At 34.2% G+C, this 21,556-nt stretch overlaps 1 protein-coding gene across 3 annotated transcripts in view; it reads left to right on the forward strand.

The window, feature by feature from the left end:
* Epha6 (EPH receptor A6) overlaps nt 1-21,556 on the forward strand; it is an 879,442-nt gene that overhangs the window by 40,704 nt on the left and 817,182 nt on the right. For all 3 annotated transcript variants that reach the window (XM_057763562.1, XM_057763564.1, XM_057763563.1), the window contains exon 2: nt 19,829-19,893. In XM_057763562.1, the coding sequence (XP_057619545.1) occupies nt 19,829-19,893 (65 nt within the window). The remainder of the gene's footprint in view (nt 1-19,828; nt 19,894-21,556) is intronic.

The following is a 21,556-nucleotide window of genomic DNA, read 5'->3' on the forward strand; positions in this document are numbered from 1 at the left end:
GAAACCATATGCATCAGCCTATAGAAATGGGACTTTCCCTCTCATATAACACATCGTTGGAGATGGAGAGATATTTCAGTGTGCAAAACATACTTGCTGTGTAAATTTAGATACCTGTATTAAAATATCCAGTATCCATGTATCAAACCTCACATGGCCCCATGACTGTGCAGGTTGTTGTCAAGTGAGTCACTCCAGCTTTTTGCCAAGTTAGCCTAGCTTCAGATTTAGCAAGAGATGCTGTATCAAAGAATAAATCTGGAGAGTGATAGATGGGTGGATACCTGACATCGCTTTCTGTCACCCACATTCTTTTGAAGACATATTCATTTGCATAGTCACATGTATCCATGCTTACACACATATTTTTTAAAGCGATGCCTTTTAGGTAAAGAAATATAAAAATTATTAATTTAAAATTTAAAGAACCAATATTTTCTCAAAAATTATCAGATTAGAGTTTCCAAAATTTATTCAGTGTAAGACACAACTAGAGGAACTCTGCATAAATAATAATTGAGATCCCAGCAGTATAATTCGCAATAGATATATTTGAAAAACATTTAGCCTAAGAAGGAAAAAATTCTTAAACTAGATGTGAGGGATATGCCTACAATGCATTCTTATAGATGAAACAGAAGGATTACAAATTCAAGATCATCCTGGCCCATGTAGTTTTGTTTCAAAAAATCAAAAACCTACAAAAGCCACTCTATGTTTCTTTAGCATCATTCAGTGATGAATCTTTAAAATTATTCTGGAAACTAAAAGTTATTGGGAAATCAAGAGGGTTTGTTAAAGGGAAATCTGTCCTTGCTTTGCCAGTATTTAGTGCTTTGCAGAAAATCTTTGATCTATAATTTAGTCAATAAATCTAACTTCTGGAAAGGAAATTCCCTTCTGAGACAAACTACCAGTGAATAAGCCATCCTTCCCATTGACCGATTCGTTTCATGTATGCATGAGCAGCAAAAACAAGTCAACTCCACTATGTCTCAACTCCCTAGGAAATAATGTTATGCTCTGCTATGAGGGCCAGGGACACAAAACTTTGGTTCCTAATAACGTCACCAAAAGCTTTTCTTGATGCACACATGTAATCACAACAATTTGGAAATGAAGGAAATATCAGGAATTCAAGGCCAGTCTGTGTAGAAGGAGCTGCAGGCTACATTCCTGCCTCCTAGCTCCTGACTGCCTGGCTAGCTTATGCCCTGAAATAATAACACGAAAACTGTATTCTTTTAAACACTGCCTGGCCCATTATATCTAGCCTCTTCTTGGCTAACTCTCACATCTCGACTAACCCATTTCTAATAATCTGTGTAGCACCATGAGGCAGTAGCTTACTGGGAAGGATTCTAGCCTACATCCATCTTGGGCTGGAGCTTCATCGTGTCTACCTCAGAGAGGAGAGCTATGGTGTCTGGCTCACTTCCCTTCTTCCCAGCATTCTGTTCTGTCTACTCTGCCTACCTAATTTTCTGACCTATCAGACCAAGCAGTTTTCTTTATTGATTAACCAATGAACCAACAGATTGACAAATGACCTTCCCACATCAATTCTGAGCTACTTATGACCCCATCTTATAAATTATAAGCCATAAGAGTTTATCAACATTATATATTTCTTCCCACAATCTATGTCTTAGATAATCATTAAATTAAGGAGACTGTTCAGTGTATTATGAAAGATGGTTTCTGCTTCTTATCCTTAATTATACTTTAGAAACTAATGCTGAATAAAATATTCTTCATTTGCCTAAATGTTAAAATGGTTTTGTCATTTCTCTTGCATTTGCTTTATTGTAGACAGTCCCAGTAATAAACAGTTTGACAATACTCCTTAATGATGTACCTTCCCCACAGGGTAATGATGATACTAATGTAGGTTTTAAAAAGTTTATTTTTATGCCAACAATAAAGCTCCCATCTGTCATTTGTTTCTGTATACCAAAGTCATACTGCTTCTGGCATGGGTCACATTTGTAAATGTTTCATTTATGAACCCTTCCTCCTCTCAACTCCTGTTCCCTTCAGAAATATGCTGGAAAAGATGTGCTTCCTCTCAATCCCTGTGCTTCTCAATCTGGCATTACATTCGCTGTGACATTTCCTTAGTCACTTCCAGTAGGAAACTCTCCTACATCCTTCTCATGACTTAATCAAATGATTGTGCTAAAGGCTGCTTAATGTACAAATGACATGGCAACTGCTTGCTACATATTTTATGTAAGTCTTATCATGACTATATTTTTATTATAGACTACTATGCTCCATAGGCACTGTTACTTACCAGTGTAATTGGTATGATACAATTTACTTATTTAGAAGGCAATACATGTCCTTCAGGCAGTGAAGTATGTTAGAGTATGGTAAAAAGCACTTGAAAATTACATTTTATTTAAGTTATTCTTGTTTAGCATCTCACCAGAATTCATAAGTATGCATGAATGGATTATCCATTTTTTGATATTGAATAAGTACATTTCGTGAGCACTTGACTATGAAATTTGCAGGTTCATGAACAGACTTTGTCAGCTGATTTAGGAAAGAGTCTTCAAAGTGTCAGTTTGTTCTAACTCTTTTACAGACTAGCAGAGCTGTGGTCTGGCTCATCTTTCTGTAGTCAGCTCAAGAAATTGGATGAGGGAAATCTAAAGAAAAAAAATTCTGTGCCTAAGTAGATCTATTAACATCAGAAACCCAAAGTGTGGAGATAAAATATGACTTGTGACTCAAGGAAACTGTTATTATCCATCCACTCTTCCTTTCATACAGTTAGTGTGGGTAACCTAGTAGGGTACTAAGATCACAGTCCATTGAAAAACAGATCAGGGTAGGTGCTGAGAATTAGACAACTATTTGTTTCAGGACAGAGCAAATCACAATAATTAGCAAGTAGTGGTTGATCACAGTTATATGAAACAGTGTTAATGACAAGTCTTATTACTGGATGCAAATGGCCTATATGTTAGAGGTTTATAATGTATTTCTCATTAAACCCTATTAAAAATTTATTAGGTGTAGTTATTTTGAGAATATCATAATATATTCCAAGTGTCTATCACAAAATGCTACTAGAATAATTCACACAATGATTCACATTGAACTTGTGTCTATCACAAAATGCTACTAGAATAATTCACACAATGATTCACATTGAACTTAGATTTTTTAAAAAATGCTATGGAAGCAAAAATAGGAAATAATTATTCATAAACAAAGCCACATGCTACATTTTCTTCATATGATACATTCATTCAGTAGAGAAACTGATAAGAGGGGGTCATTTCAATACTGTGCTCATCATAGAGCAAATACATGGGATTTATGTGAGAACAAATGACTTGAGGGCTAACTCAAATGGATATATTAAACCTGGAGAAGGAAAAGTGACTCCAGAAAAATCGAACGATATGTCTCTGCTCAAAAAGATATATATTTTGATTTTGCATTTCCTAGTAAGTACTTTGTCTGAAAACTAAATCAGATAGATCATATGAATTTGGCACATGGGCATCTTCAACACACGTTGAACATTAACATTTAAAGCAGTTACTCTTCTCATTTTTCTGGACACTCTTTCAATAATCAGTTAAGAATATATTTCTATTCAAATATGCAGTTCTTGACCGTGTTATTTTCCGTTAACTGCATTCTTCCATTCATTCTTGCACTAATTTTATTAGAGAGAGAGAGAGAAAAAGAGGAGGCAGGGCTTGTCCCTGAGGAGCTCTAATTTAAAAATTTAATTGCTAATGATAAATTATTTTGATTGTTCTTTAGCTATTGTGAAAATATGCCCTTTTAAATTGTTTCCATGTATTTCTTTCAAAATGATGACAATGTAATTAAGATTTTTCTTTGGACATTTTTTGTTTCTGATGATGAAAGCCTGCCTTTTATCAATGTCTATTTCTGATAATGTTTAATTCACTGTTGTGTCTCTCTAGACAAATTTTGTAGACATTTCATGTATTTGAGATTATTTGAGAGCGCATCTTACAGGCAGAAAATAATTATTTCTCATTTTCTTGACTCCAGGGATGTGTTTCTACTATCTGTTCCACCCTTGACATTCTGTGAAAACTGGAATAAGTTATCCAATTACTGACAGCTCTGATGTTGATGCTGATGATGTGATATTGAATGCCCTATCTTACAGAACACCAATTCAATTACACAGTCTCCTAAATAGCCACAATCTCTGCTTAGCTGCATCTCTAAAGAAGGACATTTTAATCTGTTCTGCTATTTGCATGTCTCAATAAACTATGCCATGGGGATCAACAAAAAATTCCTAATGATTGAAGTGAAAATACTGCCATAAAACCCTTTGATGGTAGATACTGTAGCCTACAGACTGTATAAATTCTACAGTTCCTAATAGTAAAAAATATCAGAGTCTCTATAGTTTCCTGATGCAATAATACCAGCACCTTCGATATGATCAAATAACCTTTCTGGATACATTACTACTCAACTGAGAAATGCTAAAATTTGTTTTATTGAGTCCATGTATGTATAACAAAGGAAAACAACACTATAAAGGAAAAGTCTTTTCCATTTTCAAGAATGAAAATAAAGGCATTACTCTCAGATGCAGTTCTAAGCTCACATAAAATTATTGTTTTTTAAATAGAGAGCTTCTATTGTTTCTGTTTAAAAGCAAAGGTGTTAAAACTTTTTTAAATGCTGATTTATTAAATAGACTTTTTTTCATTGAATCAGCCATTGATTTGTGAATAAGATTTTGAAGTAAATAGTCATAGTTTCTTTAACAAGAATTATAGCTAAGATAATTTAAGTATATTTCAGACCTCCAGTTTTGTAATATTTTTTTTAAAAAATAGAAACTGTCTAAAGCACCTTCAAAACAAAGTTTGAATATACAAAGACAGAGTAGAAAGGCTTATGTGACTTTGATGCCTTGGAAGCAATGGGGCGCACTTTCAATGATTGTTAGTTAAGTGGAACACCTTTGTGAGAGACATAAGAGACTTAGGACATTTATTAAATGTGTCTTTAAACTGGCAAAACTAAGATTAAAGACAAATAGTCTTTCCTTCTTTCTTTTTTTAAACCAATCCAAACCTGTGTAGTTGAAGCAGATATAGACTCTTCAGGTCCTAAGATGAAGCAAGTGGAAGAATTATACAATGCTGTTCAGTAGCAGCATGATTACTCTCTTGTTCTTTCATTGTTTCCTATGCAAACCAAGAGCAGTAGATTGATAGAAATGCATGACTGCCTCACGGACACATAGATCCATAAAATGGCATTGATTGGGGTCTCAGACTCGTGGTGTAGTAAATGAATTCCCCAAAAGACTAGAACAGCACTTAGACTCTCACTGGGTCTCTGTGCTCAGTGCTGGCAATGACAGATTTAATGAGTATTTGTAAAGGGAAGAAAGTAAAACTGTATCAGAAAAGATAAATATCTAGATGTCCCTGGAAAGAGAGAAGAGAAAGGCATAAAAGTGAAGATGGACATTCTAGTCATATTTAATACACTATTTACAACTTTCTCTTGGACAAGTTCATAGTGGTCATTATCACTCTGCAGTTGGCCATGTCTTTACATAATAGCATTTTTTTTTCATTTGATTGTAACTTCCAAGGAACAGAGTGGGATGTGTATAGTTTATTATTTGAGTTTGATACTTTTTCTATTTAAATAATAACCAAATTTACATTTTTAGAGCTGAAACAAAATGATTTATTTTGTAGTAAATTACCAGCATGTTTTCTGAAGAAGATATTTTATAGTGAAATGCAAAAACTGTTATGAATTCAAGAGTTCAGCACTTACATTTGTCTCTAAGTTGTGAAAGTAATTTAGCCTTTCTATATACTTAGTATGTTATGTTTCAAAATGAGATTGTCCAAGTTCTTAGAACTTAAAGACTGGAAAAAAGTAATGACAAATATCACGTAGAGTAAAGACAAGTGAACAAGAGTAGAGAAATAAGCATAGCCACAACCAAACACAGTGTTCTGAGTACAACTAATGAGCCAGTGCCAATCTCTATAGATGAAGCTGGCTTCATTATTTTAAGAAATAATGATCTTCTTTGCACTGTATATCCTTGAGAGAGGCGTATTTGAGGGGAAAGCATTTAATCCTATGTACATCCCCAGCAATCTCTATTAGTTTGGAGAGGGATTAAATATTGATTGCAACACTGTAGTATACAAGTCTTAAGTAAAAAAATCTTTACTTTTAACTGAATCAACCAGGATGTTTTGTCAAGCCTGAATTAATTTGACAACCTCAAAGTCAGTTAAAGCACCTGAATAGTATAGTGTATCATTCATCTAGACAATGTCTAGAATTTATTGTATTAAAGTGGATATTTGTTTCTATAATTGATGCTTCTAGGATTATAACAGATGCATTTCCTTTCATGCATTTTCATTTTTTAGTATTACTGGAGGACTAGAGGTCGTTATGGCTAGTGAAACATAAAGCATCAATCACACTGTACCCTGATTCTGAATGACTCAAGTCTTGCTTTACCCGATCCAACCTTAAAGTGGAATAACTTTCTATAAAGAATGCTTCACCCTCCACACATAAAATCCATTAAAGAAAGTATCCAAGCAAATATCTATGACTGTGTTTGAACTTTTAAGAATACTGAAATGGTGACAATCAGCATTCCAGAATGGATGAAAGGACTATGGTTGCCAAGAGATAGACCAAGCTTCAGTATATGGTTCTACACCCATGGGTACACGACCAGCACAAATTAGACTTGGTGGGCATGGATATGCAAGAAATTGAAAAGAAGAATGGGGAGAATAAAATCAAAATATATTGTAGACATATATGAAATTATCAAGAAAGTAACAAAATACTAAATTTTTAAAAATAATATTGTCAGTACTTATTTTAATAAAAGTATCCCAAAAGGTATATGTATAAATAGGTATATATATATATATATATATATATATATATATATATATATATATATATATTTGTGTGTGTGTGTGTGTGTGTGTTTATGGAGAGAGAGAGAGAGAGAGAGAGAGAGAGAGAATTTCATGATTTCATGAGGGGATTCCATGTATCCCATGTTGACTTAGAATCAGTCATGTAGCAAAGATGACCAGATGATTTTCAGCATCTCATTTTCCTTCCTCTGCCTCCTCTGGAGGGCAGGAACTATAGGCAAATCTCTTTCATTCCTAGTTCAATTGGTGCTGGTGGCTTCCTGCAAGCTAGGCAAGCACTCTACCAACTGAATTACATTCCTCATCCCAACTCCCAGAAAAAAAGAGGGCTTCCTTAATGAAATAACTTATTTTCTTATTAATTTTTCAAAATGACATATAAATAAAATTTCACATTCTTTTTGTCGTTGGTGGTGGTTTTTTGAGACAGGGTTTCTCTGTAGCTTTGGACCCTGTCCTGGAACTAGCTCTTGTAGACCAGGCTGGCCTCAAACACACAGAGATCCGCCTGCCTCTGCCTCTGCCTCCCAAGTTCTGGTATTAAAGGCGTGCACCACCACCATCCAGAAATTTCACATTCTTTTATTATTCCATTTTAATAAAGATAATTTATTATATATTATAAATAGATATTTTAGTTGTTTTTAAAGTAGTATCACTTAAGTTTAATAAAGAGGACTAAGACTAGGTAAAGTAAAAGTGTGACATTTATTCTAAGTATTGACACTTATGTTAATATTTGTATCATTCTACTATTATTAAGTTCATTTTATTATTTAATATTTACTTCTATCACTTTTTTTTTAATTTCCAGATGTACAAATAAAAATAACACTGATATGTTGCAATAGAATTTTAGAGATAAATATAATATCCTAGATTATTTCAAAAGTGAACAAATAGTTTCCAAGCTTATTCTATGCCTTATGTTGCTGCACAAAATAAATATTTCCAAACATTATTGTGTTAGGACCAGTTTAATATTTCCTTTTTGTTTATCTAATTTCTTATTATTTAAACAAATAATTACATTTTGAGTTTTGCTCAGTAAAACCTATGTTTTGAGTTTTACTTTATGACTAAGTACAATTAAACCATGGCAGTTCCATTTTAAAAGAAAACCTACTGCCTTTACATTGAGTTGCTATTGTAATTTGGGCAATGCATTCCTTTTGTTTAAAGCCAGCAGGGGGAGCTCTGATCTCATTGGGTTTAGTGTAATTAGTTTTGGAAATCTGCATTGTGGGGTTTTGTATATGAAACAAAGGGTGAAATTAAATTGTTCATGGCCTGTGATAATATTAAACTCTGAACAGTTTTCGGGTTTATTTTAATATCAATGCATCATTTACTTGTCTATAATGCAATCTAAAAAACGCTATTAGGAATTTTTTAATGGCATCATTTTATATAAAAATACAATTAGGAAAATCTTGTTTCTGAAAGCTAGTAAATGATTCCTCCCCCGCAAACCCTCTGAGCTACTAATAGAGTATATATACCATCTACATTCATTTTTTACTGAGGTAAATTTATTATTATGACTTCAAAAAGCTAGGCCACCAAAATGTCTGGAAAGAATTACAATTGTATCAATTAACTAATTAATTCACTATCCATAAAATCAGTAACTGAAAGAGACTAAATTAATATCTGCTGATAAATTTAGGTATTAGTGGTTTGTAATAATTCTTCCTGGAAGTGTTTTGTTTAGATAACTTTATTTTAGATGTTATCTGTGAACTTTCTGCATAAAACTTTAGCAGTTTAAAGGGAAAAAAAGAAGGTCTTGTTTTTCTGATTCACCAAAGGGGGAAAAAAAGAGAAAATAGTAAATGAAATTTTCCACTTTCTTGATATTTATTTAAAAATTTGACATCAGAGTGGGGGATCTGTACTTCAAAATTCATTGTACAGGCAATTTAAATGCCTTTTAAAATGAGTAAATGACAGTTATACAGCATGGATTGTTATTCTATCTTAAGGAACGAGTCACCTTACTTACTTGTCACAACATGGGAAGACTTCTGAAATCCCATGCAAGGTGTATAAGTCAATTGTTAAAGACAGATACTGAATTACTTCATTTAGACATTCAGAATGGCTGGCTGGGCCTGGGAAAACAATGGCAAATCACTGTTCAATGAATACAAAGTTTCAGATATGCCAGGTCAATAAGTTCCAAGGATATATTATATAGCATAATGTATGTTTTAAGTAATATTGCATATACAACTTAAAAATATTATTAGGCAGTAGAAGAAAACCAACGAAGGAAGCAGAAAGCAGCAGAACAGGATTTTTGAGGACGATGAATATGTTTATGAATTTCATTGAATTGATGGGATTGTGAGTGTATGAATACATCCAAATATATCAAGTCAAACAGATTAAATACGCACATATCTTTGTCTATCATTATGCTTCAAGAAAGAGATATAGGTTTCACTGGCCTGCCTGCACCAAGCAAGATAGGCGCTTTGTTTACGAACTACCCAACCAACACGGAGATCTGATCTCGGCACCAGGAGAGCCATCATTGTGGTGAGTTTCTGACCCGTGGCAGCAGCCCGGGACAGGGAACTCAGAAGTTCCTCATCCCCCCCATCCTTCCTGAGCTCCCTGCAGGGACTCTACTCCCCACATACTGCCTCTCTCTTCCTATCCCACCCAGCTTGCATCCAGAACCTTCCTCCCTTCTGCCCCCTTCCCTCTTCGGGCACATAACACCACCCAGCTCAGCCTGTCTGGGCGCTGGGGGTGAATCCTTAGGGCAAGCAGGCGGGCGGGAGTTCCTTTGTTTCACTGGCCTGCCTATACTAAGCAAGGTAGGCACTTTCTTTACGAACTACCCAACCAGCACGGAGATCTGAACTCGGCACCAGGAGAGCCATCACTGGGGAGTGCCATCACTGGGAAGGTACATCAGTAGGCAAGAAGACCTGATCCTGTAAAAGAAGATCCATAGGGGAGCACTCAGAGGAAGAGATGGGCAGGCGCCAATGCAAGAATTCAACCAACAATCTGAAAAACAATATGAAACTACCAGAACCCAGTGACCTCACAACAGGAGGTCATGAACACCTTAATCAAGAAGAAGTAGAAAAAACTGACTTTATTAAAGTGATTGATGCCCTTAAACAGCATGTAAAAATGCCCTTATAGAAATGGATGAGAAGTATAACAGAAAGTTTGAAGAATTGAGTAAATCAGTGAATGATACCCTAGGAAACCAAGGAAAAACAATCAAACAGATAATGGAAACAGTTCAAGACTTGAAAACTGAAATGGAGGCAAAGAAGAAAACACAAACGGAAGGCCGGCTGGAAATGGAAAATATAGGTAAACGAATGGAGACTACAGAAACAAGCATAACCAACAGAAAACAAGAGAGAGAAGAAAGAATCTCAGATTCTGAAGATACCATAGAGAAAATAAACACGCTGATCAAAGAAAACAGCAAGGCCAACAAACTCTCATCACAAAACATTCAGGAAATATGGGACACAATAAAAAGCCAAACCTAAGAATAATAGGAGTAGAAGAAGGAGAAGAAGCGCAGCTCAATGGTCCAGAAAATATATTTAATAAAATTATAGAAGAAAACTTTCCCAACCTAAAGAAAGATATACCTACAAAGGTTCAAGAAGCATACAGAACACCGAATAGGCTGGAAAAAAAAACCCTCGCCATATAATAATCAAAACACAAAGCATACAGAATAAAGAAAGAATATTAAGAGCTGCAAAGGAAAAAGGCCAAGTTACTTATAAAGGTAAACCTATCAGACTTACACCTGACTTCTCTATGGAAACCATGAAAGCCAGAAGGTCCTGGATAGATGTACTGCAGAAACTAAGAGACCGTGGATGTAAGCCCAGACTACTATACCCAGCCAAGCTTTCATTCACTATAAATGGAGAAAACAAAATTTTCCAGGATAAAAACAAATGTAAACAATACGTAGCCACAAATCCAGCCTTACAGAAAGTAATAGAAGGAAAATCACTGTAGGGATAAGTCCCGCCCAGTAGGGGGCATGTTCGCCTTGGGCTAATGTTTACCTATAAATCTGGCAAGCATGCTCGCGGAGCTTGCTTCTGCTTTCCTGGTCTCCGCGGGAACAGTGGTTCTGTAAGTCTATTTCCCCATTAAAGCTGTATATATTTTTACAATCTGTCTGCATTCCTTTACGCCATTACAAATCACTAACCAAGGAGTCCAACAATGACCACAATAAGTCAGACATCTAGAGACCCTTCACCAGCGCAACTCAAAGAAGGGAAACACAAAATCTACTACTAAAAAAGTGACCGGAGTTAACAACCATTGGTCATTAATATCATTTAATGTCAATGGACTCAACTCACCTATAAAAATGCACAGGCTAAGAGATTGGATACAAAAACAGGATCCAACATTCTGCTGTTTACAAGGAACACACCTCAACCACAAAGACAGGCACCTACTCAGAGTAAAGGGCTGGGATAAGGCTTATCAAGCAAATGGACCTAAGAAACAAGCAGGTGTGGCCATACTAATTTCTAACAAAGTTGACTTCAAACTTAAATCAATCAGAAGAGATATCATCTTACACCTGTCAGAATGGCTAAAATCAAAAACAGCAAGGATAGCCTTTGCTGGAGAGGTTGTGGAGAAAGGGGTACCCTCATCCATTGCTGGTATGAATGCAAACTTGTGCAACCACTTTGGAAATCAGTGTGGCGGTTTCTCAGAAAAATTGGGATCAACCTACCTCTGGACCCAGCAATACCACTCTTGGGAATATACCCAAGAGATGCCCTATCATATGACAAAAGCATTTGTTCAACTATGTTCATAGCAGTATTATTTGTAATACCCAGAACCTGGAAGCAAACTAGATGTCCTTCAATGGAAGAATGGATGAAGAAAGTGTGATATATACGGTTGCTATGAATTCAAGAGTACATCTATCACGTCATGCTCAAGAGACACTTAAGCTTCTGACCTTCTGATGTCTGGGTCTTACAGTGTTTCTGTTTCCTCTATCACAATGATCTCTGTGACCCTGGCGAGGAGAGATTTGATGACAATGTCTCATTAGTGCCTGAGAACTCCACTGACACATTCTCTGCAGTGTGAACAGTTGTAAGTTTCTGTGCTACCCATAATTTATTACCCAAATAAACTTCTTTGATAGAATCGCAGAGTTGAACTAGTCTGTGGGTATAGAGATATGAATTTAGGGGGTAGCTTGATGTCATACCCACTTTGAACACTACTACTAGGTTCACTACTTGGGACTGTGAACTTCCCAGCTGTGAGTTCTTGACATGATTAACAGTACCAGGCATGAATTCCTCCATGCAGAGAAGACCTTAACTCCATCCACAATGTGGTTGGTTATTCTCATAACATTTGACGCATGGACTATCTTGCCATACAGATCATTATTGTAGTTAATATGGTTTATTTCCTTTACAGCAGCCTATCTAGAACCTTCCAGTTCTATGAAAACTAATCAGCATAGACAAAGGCTTCCCCATCAGCATCAACCTGAATAGCCCATATGCTCAGAGTAAAATGTGAGGTGTCTTTAGCAAGAGGTTATTACTATCAAGTTTTGGTGTATAACCAAGAACAATGGAAATAGCCTATATTATTTTCATGGTCTCCTGAACACCTCTGAAAAATAACTGTGGGGGAGGTAGTCCACCCCTAACACAGGGTTTTTATTTGGCAGTATTTGACTTTTTGAAGGAGCATGTTCACCTCTGTAGACTAATTCCAATTAAGCTTCCTTTTATATAAAAAAATCTTTTATGTACTAAAATAGTAGATTTCCATATCACTTTCCCATGGCTCATTAGCATGTTATGCCTGCCCCATATTTTCTCTGACCTACATGTTCATCTTTTATCCACTTTAACTCACTTCCCATATTCTTTTTTCCGTTTTATATAATCTGTTTTTTGTTACTCCCCCCCTTAGATCTTCCCCCCAATTAAATCACTTATGGATGGCCCTATTCTAGTTTCCTGGATTATATAGGTATTATAAATTTAAAACAAAATTTTAAAGATTTGACCCAAAGATCTGCATTGAGTGATATCATGTGCTATTTGTCTTTGTGGGACTTTACTTGGCATGATTATTTCCAGCTCCATACATTTACCTGAGAATTTCATTTTTCTTCACGTCTGGCTAAAATTTCATTATACATAGGTTCCATGTGTTCACTATAGAGTTATCAGCTGATTGACATCTTGGCTGTTCTCATGTCCTAGATATTATGAAGAGAGCAGTTATGAACATGGATGAGCATGTGTCTCTGTAGTAGGAAATAGTCTTTTGTGTATTGCTGGGCCGTATGGTAGATCTATTTCTTTTTTTGAGGAATTGCCTCATAGATTTCCATAGTTGCTCCCACAAACAATACTTATTTCCCACAAGTTTTCAGTATTTGTTGTCTTTTGTTTTCTTAATCTTAATCATTATTATTAGAGCAAGATGAAATCTCAAAGTGGTTTTAGTTTTTGTTTCTTCGGTAGGGATGGGAACACATTGTAAGATATTTCTTCTTCTGAGATATCTCTGTTCAGTTTAGTAGCCCTCTTAAGAGACAGTCTTCAGAATGCGTAAAAACCTCCACTAGCTATATATATGATATGAAAGCATTTGCCATGTCCTTATGGTGAAAAATCTGATGGCTCATTCTTGTAAACATTTTAAATGAAACTACAATTGCCACCTGCATTTTCTCTGCATGGCAGCACACAAAATTATGCATTGATCAGACTTTCCTCATCTCCACCAGTCCCTGTTTCCTCAGCCCCTCATAACCATTTTACTCTCCACTTCCAAGAGAGCAATATTCTAGATTCCATAGATGAAAGACATCATGCTGTACATATCTTTCATTGTGCTTCATTTCACACATAATAATAGTAATCTCCCATATGGTACCAAGGAAAGAAGTCAATTCTTTTCATTCCCACGTAGTATCACATAGTATTTCAGCACACACACACACACACACAAACACACACACACAATATTTTCTTTATCTTTCTTGCTCCCATTTCTTAACAACTATAAAGATTGCTACAATGGATATGAGATATACATACACTTTGATATACTAATTTCGTAAAGATGCTTAAGAAATTTTGGAGATTACTGAGAGAAGAGATCACCATGTCCTCACTTCAGTTAATGTGAATTAATTGCTAATCCTGCCACCTTTTAGGGAAATAGGCAACTATTTCCAAAGCATAAAAGTTCTATTAAAGTAACAGTATAATCTTTGTTGACCAAATATAGCCACTGGGATTAAATATATCTACATTCATTAATATATCTCCAAATTAAAATAATTTTATATTATAACATGATTACATTATATTTTTAATTATTATAATGTCATGTCATATTTTTTACAAGTTATGAGATATCTTGCATTGAATGAAGCAAACCATTGTGTGTGTGTGTGTGTGTGTTTCAATGCACATACTAAATTTGGGTGTAGTTGCTTCCAAGCTTTTAGAATCATGTGCTGAGATAGAGTAAATTAAACAATAAAAATGTGTTTTAGAAGCTCTAGTCTTTTATATCCCATTTTATTTCTTTTTCTGATGTTAGCAGCCATGAAAAACCATTAGCTAAATATATTAATTCATTAGCAATAGCAAATAGTGCATCCTAATCTGGTCATTCCTTCTCAATTTATTAACTAGAATATTTCAACAAGAAAAATATCCTTTTGAAGATATTTTGTTTAGCAGAAGTAGTTCATACAGAAAATTCAAAACGCATATTTTACTATATTAAGTGTATGCAACACTAGTAAACACAATGCTTTTCCACTGTTCTGAAAAAGTACTCACTAGGTATGTTATTATAAAGGCATGAATTTAATTATACCTGGAATATTTTAATTTACCCTTATGTATGGTCAGATTACTTATTTTGCCAATGAAAGCCTGTGCAAATTTACTTGTTGTTCCTTCTGTTTTTACCCTAATAGACTACGATATCTTCTCTATGTGACATTAGTGTTATGAAAAACCAGCAATAGGGCTGAAAGAAAAAATATGAATGGATGAGTGACGGAATAAATGAAGGAAACAATGAATCAATAATCAAACAAATGCATAGATGAAGCTAAGTTTGATGGCTCAGACTGCTATGCCAGATGCATGGGATCCTGAGGCAGAAGAGAGGCAAATTTAAGGTCTTTCTTTCTTATACAGTGAATTCAAAGTCAGGCTGGACAACTTACAAAAATGATGCCTCAAAATTAAATAAAATGCTAAGTGAAAAAATTATGTGGAATATATTAATCCATCAGTAGATACATATAAATTAGAAATATTTAGCAAATAAAAAAAACAGTATAATTTTCTGCTAGGGAATCTTTCTAAAGTAGTGAAAAAGATAAATTTTTCATCATTATTGGAAATGCACTTTAAAATGATAAAGGAGTAAAGTGACACACATGTCAGAATGACTTAGAGGAGCAGGAAAATGCCAGGACCCGTCAAGTGGAGCAAGTAGAAAGCAATCAGACTTGCAATTGGAGATGGACAGTGTAACCAGACATCTTAATTGCTTTCCCTGATAAAAATGAAATTACATGAAAATTAAACTGGCTTAACAATGTCCTCAACTGTAAGAAGTCTAAATGCACATTAGCCATGCATTCTATATAGTGGAAGACTTAGTTATTAGCCATGAAAAAAAACAAATTTTTGACTCATTCAGCATCAATGATTAAGGCCAACTACATCATGTCAAATAAGAAAAGCAGACTCACACGTCTAGACATCATCTGATATCTACATATATATACTGGAAGGGTTAAAACTATGGAGACAGAAACAAGAAAATGACTGTCAGAGAACACAATGGGAAAGAGATTCATTACATGGGATCACAGGAATATTGAGAGAACAATAAAATATCCTCTACCTTGATTGAAGCCATGATATATTAGATGGGAGGTTAGGGTCACAATTTATATAAATGAGCATGACAGAAAGATGAATTTAATGACAAAACACACTTCAGTGCATCTAAATTAAAGGAGTAATGGAAGGTTTGGGTGCAGTTTTTGTTGTATGTTCTGTGGAAGAGTAGCTAAAATAATGTTAGTCATAAGGTAGCAAGCAATAAATTTAGTGGGTGAGAATATGATGGTTCAATTTTCTCTGTAATTATAATTTGAAAGGTTGTCACTGCTGTGTGGTGGTGTATGCCTTTAATCCCAGAATTTGGGATGAAGAGGCAGGCAAATCTCTATGAGTTCAAGGCCAGAGGGTCTACAAAGTGATTTATAGGAAAGCCAGGACTAAACAGAGACATGTGTTTCAAAACAAAAGAGAGAGGGAGAGATAGAGATAGAGATAGAGATAGATAGAGAGAGAGAGAGAGAGAATGAAGGAATAAAAAGAAAAGAAAAATTGACACAATAAAAATTATGATTTATGGATGTTTTTATAAAGCTATGCTTAGTAAATAGATATCAAGAATAGTGAACTAATATCATGCATAAGTAAAGTTTATTTTAAAAAGTTGAAGAAAGTTTCATGTTTTAAAATTGTCAATAAATTCTATAAAAATTGAGCTAAGTAGAGCTACAAAAACTTTACAATAAACAGAAAACTAAAATACCAAATGAAATTCTCATAACTGCATATTTTAAAATTGTAGCAGGTGATGTAGATAAACTTGTGGAGTGCTTGTCTAGCAAGCAAAAAAAATTTTATGATCAAATCCAAGGATAGCTTAAAAGTATATGAGGTGGTGCATATGTAATGAATTACAGTACTTGTGAGGTGGACACAGCTGAAGAAAAGGTCAAAGTCTTCCTTGATAAATAATGATTTGAGGTCATGCTGGAATAGACAGACAAACAAAATTGAAGGACCACCCATTTTCTTCTCTTAATAAAGAACAGGCACTAATTATGTGGCAGCAAAATAATGTTTTTCAGAGTGTGATATCCAGGGTGAAAAATGTAATACTTGAAAAAATATACATGTATATCAACATATATGTATCTGTGCATATGCATATATACATATGTTTATTTATACGTGTGTGTATGTGTGGAAACATTACAGAAACTCTCCTCAGTCTCTCCATATGTGTTTTTTATCCTTTTGATTTTCTTAAGTTGTATTTTTGAAGTTATAATATCATTACATTTCTACCTTCTGTTTCCTGTCTTCAAACCCTCCATGCTCTTTTCTTAGTTCTCCATCAAAATCGTGTCCTCTTTTCACTAATATTATTCCATACATATGATACTCATGTGTGTATATACTTGCATATTCCTAAATATAACCTGCTGAATCTCTATACAATTATACTCCTGTGTATGTTTTTCTGGTTGATCATTGCATATTGGAGAACCCATCAGTGAGCTGTTCTCCCACTATCAGAATCCCTTTATTGCCTGTGGTTCTTTGTGTAAGGTTGAGACTTTGGGGCATTCTCATATTTAATTTGACATATTAATGGTGTTGCCCATGTTCAGCATATGTTCAGGCAAAAGTGTTGATGAAACTTATTAGTTTAGCTTCTGACATTACTAGATAATACAACTTCACCTGATGCTCCCTGATCCTCTGGCTCTTATAATCTCCCTGTCTTCTTTCCTGCAATATTCCCTGAGCCTTGGATTCAGGAGTCATTTTATGGCTCTATCCATTGTGCTACACAGACCTGCATTTTGATTGGTTGTGGTTTTCTATAATAGTCTGCAACTATTGAAAATATCAGTTTATTTGATGAGGTGTGAGGGTATAAAGATACATATTAAATTGTTGTTACATATTATGCTGGTTTAGTAATGGCAGTTGTAGAGTCTCCTCAAGATCTATGATTTCACTTGCACTGAATATTTGATTAGGGTTTCGGGCCTCACATGATTTCAGTCTTGTTGAGCAGATCTCATATCCAGTTAGGGAGCTATTGGTTACCACCAGGTATGCAGACTATCCCCTTATATTTGTTGTGTTATGCTGGTTGTTATAGTTCACAGGTATCATAGCTGGGTTGGGTTGCTGATTGCCCCATCCCTTGTAAGTTCGTATGGCACTTCTGGTACTATAAAAGCTAGTCTTCAGGCAGGGGCCATTTATGCCAGTTCCTGCTCAGGGTTCTCTGATCTTTGTGTCAGAAGTGCATGGTGTCTTCAGTAAATAGGGAATTATCTGCAACCTGTGGAGAGACAATCAAGGACAATATCAACAGACTGTATGTTCTGGGAGTCCATTGAGCAGTTTTGACAAACAATTCAAAAGAAGACCTCTTATGTCTGATATTGAGGTTTTGTTAAATATTGATAGAATTAAATAGTCTTTGTCTTTTGATGACAAATTGAGAAAAATTCACTTAAATAATATAAGTATATTCATATTTAGAATTGTGTTTATTATACATTCTGTTCTGTCTACTCCACCTATCTAAATGCTGCCCTATCAAAAAGCCAAGGCAGTTTCTTTATTAACCAATGAGAGTAATACATAGACAGATGACCCTCCTCCATCAAGCAAGGAAAACACTCCTCTGCTGCTGGTGGGAGTGAAAACTTGTACAGTTACCTTTGGGAATCAATATGATGGTTTCACCAAAAATTGGAAATTAATCTACCTCAAGACCCAGCTATACCACTTCTGGGCATATACCTAATGGATAATCTAACCTATCACAAGGACATTTTCTCAACTACATTCATAGATGTTTTATTCATAATGACAAGAAGCTGGAAGCAACCTAGATGTCCCCCACTGAAGAATGGATAAGGAAAATGTGGTACATTTTATGCAACGGAGATAGTTAATAGCATAATTTCTGATGATTTTTGAGATATCCTTAATATTATTTTTCCTTCCCCCGACATATCTTCTGTATTTACTTCATTCCCTTTGCCCAAAGAACCGCCTTTTCCCATTTCTACATCAGGTCCCTTGTATCCTGCAAATCCCCTTGACCTTCTCCCTCTTCTGTATTTATCTCCATCTCTCATTCCTAAGGAGTACCCCCATTCCTCTTTATTTGATCAGATCACCTGTACACACCAGCATCATATTACCACCTACATTGAATATTTGTGGCCATTTGTGAAATGATTATTGCAATGCTGTGAGGCATGAGATAGAGATTTCAAGCAGTGTTCACCTCCATTACCCTGTTTTGTACCTCTATTATACACCTATCCAGTCTTTATCCTCCTGTTTAGAGAAGCCTCATATCAGTTCTTATCATTCAACAGAAGTTTAGTTTGGGAGGGATTATTTTTTGGCAGCTTATTTTCTTTTATCAGATTGTGACATCTTTTGTTACATAAAAATATTCATAGTTTTAATTTTTTTTTCAATCATCAATCGGTATACACTGTCTACTACTTATGTATTTCATGCTTTAAAGAAGGTTTATTCAAAAAGACTAATCTTCATTTCTTCCTGATATTTATGTAAGATTTAATGACAACAACAATTCACAGAGTCTTGTGCTAATATAGCTTTTCTCTAACATACTATGCTTGAAAGTTAGAGAATAAACAGTGTGGGATATTTCATTAAATTGAAAATTTTGTGGTATTAAAAATAACCTTATAATTTTATTCAATTCTCAGTGTCATTTAAGATTATTAAACCAAATACATGTGCAATATTTTTGCATTGATTTATGACAATATTATGTGTCTTGTCTCAAAATATTATAATAGGCCAATATAAGTAGTTTAAATAATGATCAAAAAGCTACTGTGATGAAGAAGCAATAAGAACATTTTATATTAATGATGCAACTAATATTCATATAGTTTTTCATCAGTTGTGAAACTCATTAAAGTTTTATCTATTTAATTCTAGTTGTGTTGCTTGATACAACTACCGTGATGGGAGAGCTAGGATGGAAAACATATCCATTAAACGGGGTAAGTTTAAATAACATTAAAGTTTCAAAGTTACCATTCACCATGGTTTTGTAGGATTTTCCATTTAAATTAAAGGAACCATGGATTGGTGTAGATGTTTGTATATAATTTAAGCCATATAAAAAAGATTAAAGTCTAGTTGAACTGGTAATATATGGGAACTTTTGCTCTTTTAAATTAATAATTGTTCTTTTGTATCACATTTTAAGCATAATAATTAGATATGTATACACATAACCATTTTCCTCAAAATAAATTTATGTTTAATTGTATAGTTCCATGATGTTTTTTTTCTGTAAACAGGTTATATATAATAATTTTAAAGGTATCTGTGTATACACAAAATATATCATGGTTTGAATGAACAAATACTAACAATATACTGGTGGACGGAAAATTCTATTTGCCACAGAAGTGTTTTGGGACTTGACTAGGTGATACATTGTAACTACCTTTCTGAAGTCTTGCTTCTAAAGTCTTATTTAAATGTGTAATCTATAAAATATATTATTTTCTAAGTATTTATATTTTATCTGTGGTTATTATTGAGTTTTTGTATATTTCAGTTTGTTTTATATAATGCCTACTTTCCAATGTATTTCTGCTTCATTTTTATATTAAGCTAAGCTAACAAGGTGGTTAGTAAAGGTTTTTACTTTTATTTATTTATTATTAAAACACAAATTATAGTAATAGTTATAGCTAAATGTTTTCAACAGCTTTATTACTTTTATTTTTCTTCTACAAATGTTCTAATTCATCAGTTCTTTACTGATAATGTCTTGCATTGCTTCCATTATTTTGTCTTCAAATATGAAACTAGTAGGAAAAATTTACCTTGGAATATATTTACATTTTTAGACTCTTTCCCCGAAATAGACATTTTGTATCAAATGTTATTTGTTGAACAAGTGTTTTTCAAACTCAAACTCAAATTATGCAGAGTAAAATCTTCTTTTAATTGACTATTTACTTGTCATTTGTTTTATAGTCAATCTGTAATTTTATATTTAAATTTATATTTTATTCTATTGTCACCATAATTTCTGTAATAATGGTATTTCTAGAATTCACTGTATGAACTGATAATTATATAACACATAATTTCATAGCTATTTCCATAAAATACCCATTTATTCTTGAAATTGCAATATGCAAAGCTACTGAAGTTTTTAAAATTATCTAGAATATATTTTGTAATAAAAGCAGTGATGGTATTCACTTCAAGTGAATAGCTATGAAATTATGTGTTATAAAATTATCAGTTCATGCCGTGAATTCTAGAGAATCCGAGGAGACAATGTCTCACTCTCAAGTCTAGCATCTAAATAAAAAGTCTGAGAATTATTCATTCGTGTAAGTTGTCACCTGGAAAGGTCCCGTAAGCCACAGTGAATGAGCATAAAGGAAGAAAGAGAACCATCAAAGCTCATCCTAGACAGTGATTTCATCTTTTCTGTTTTGTGCTCTGTAAAGATCATCACTTTTATAAAGGAAGGCCTTATACTCATTCTTCTCATTCAAGGATAATTCCCTCCCAGAAACGTTCTCATATACACAGGCAGATATTGGTTAGAATTGCTTCCATCATTATAACTTCAAATATGAATCTTAACAGAAACAATTAGCTTAGAATGTACTTATGTTTTTAGAATCTTTCCCA

This window comes from Chionomys nivalis, chromosome 3 (assembly GCF_950005125.1).
Source record: "Chionomys nivalis chromosome 3, mChiNiv1.1, whole genome shotgun sequence".
Classification (NCBI taxonomy): domain Eukaryota; kingdom Metazoa; phylum Chordata; class Mammalia; order Rodentia; family Cricetidae; genus Chionomys; species Chionomys nivalis.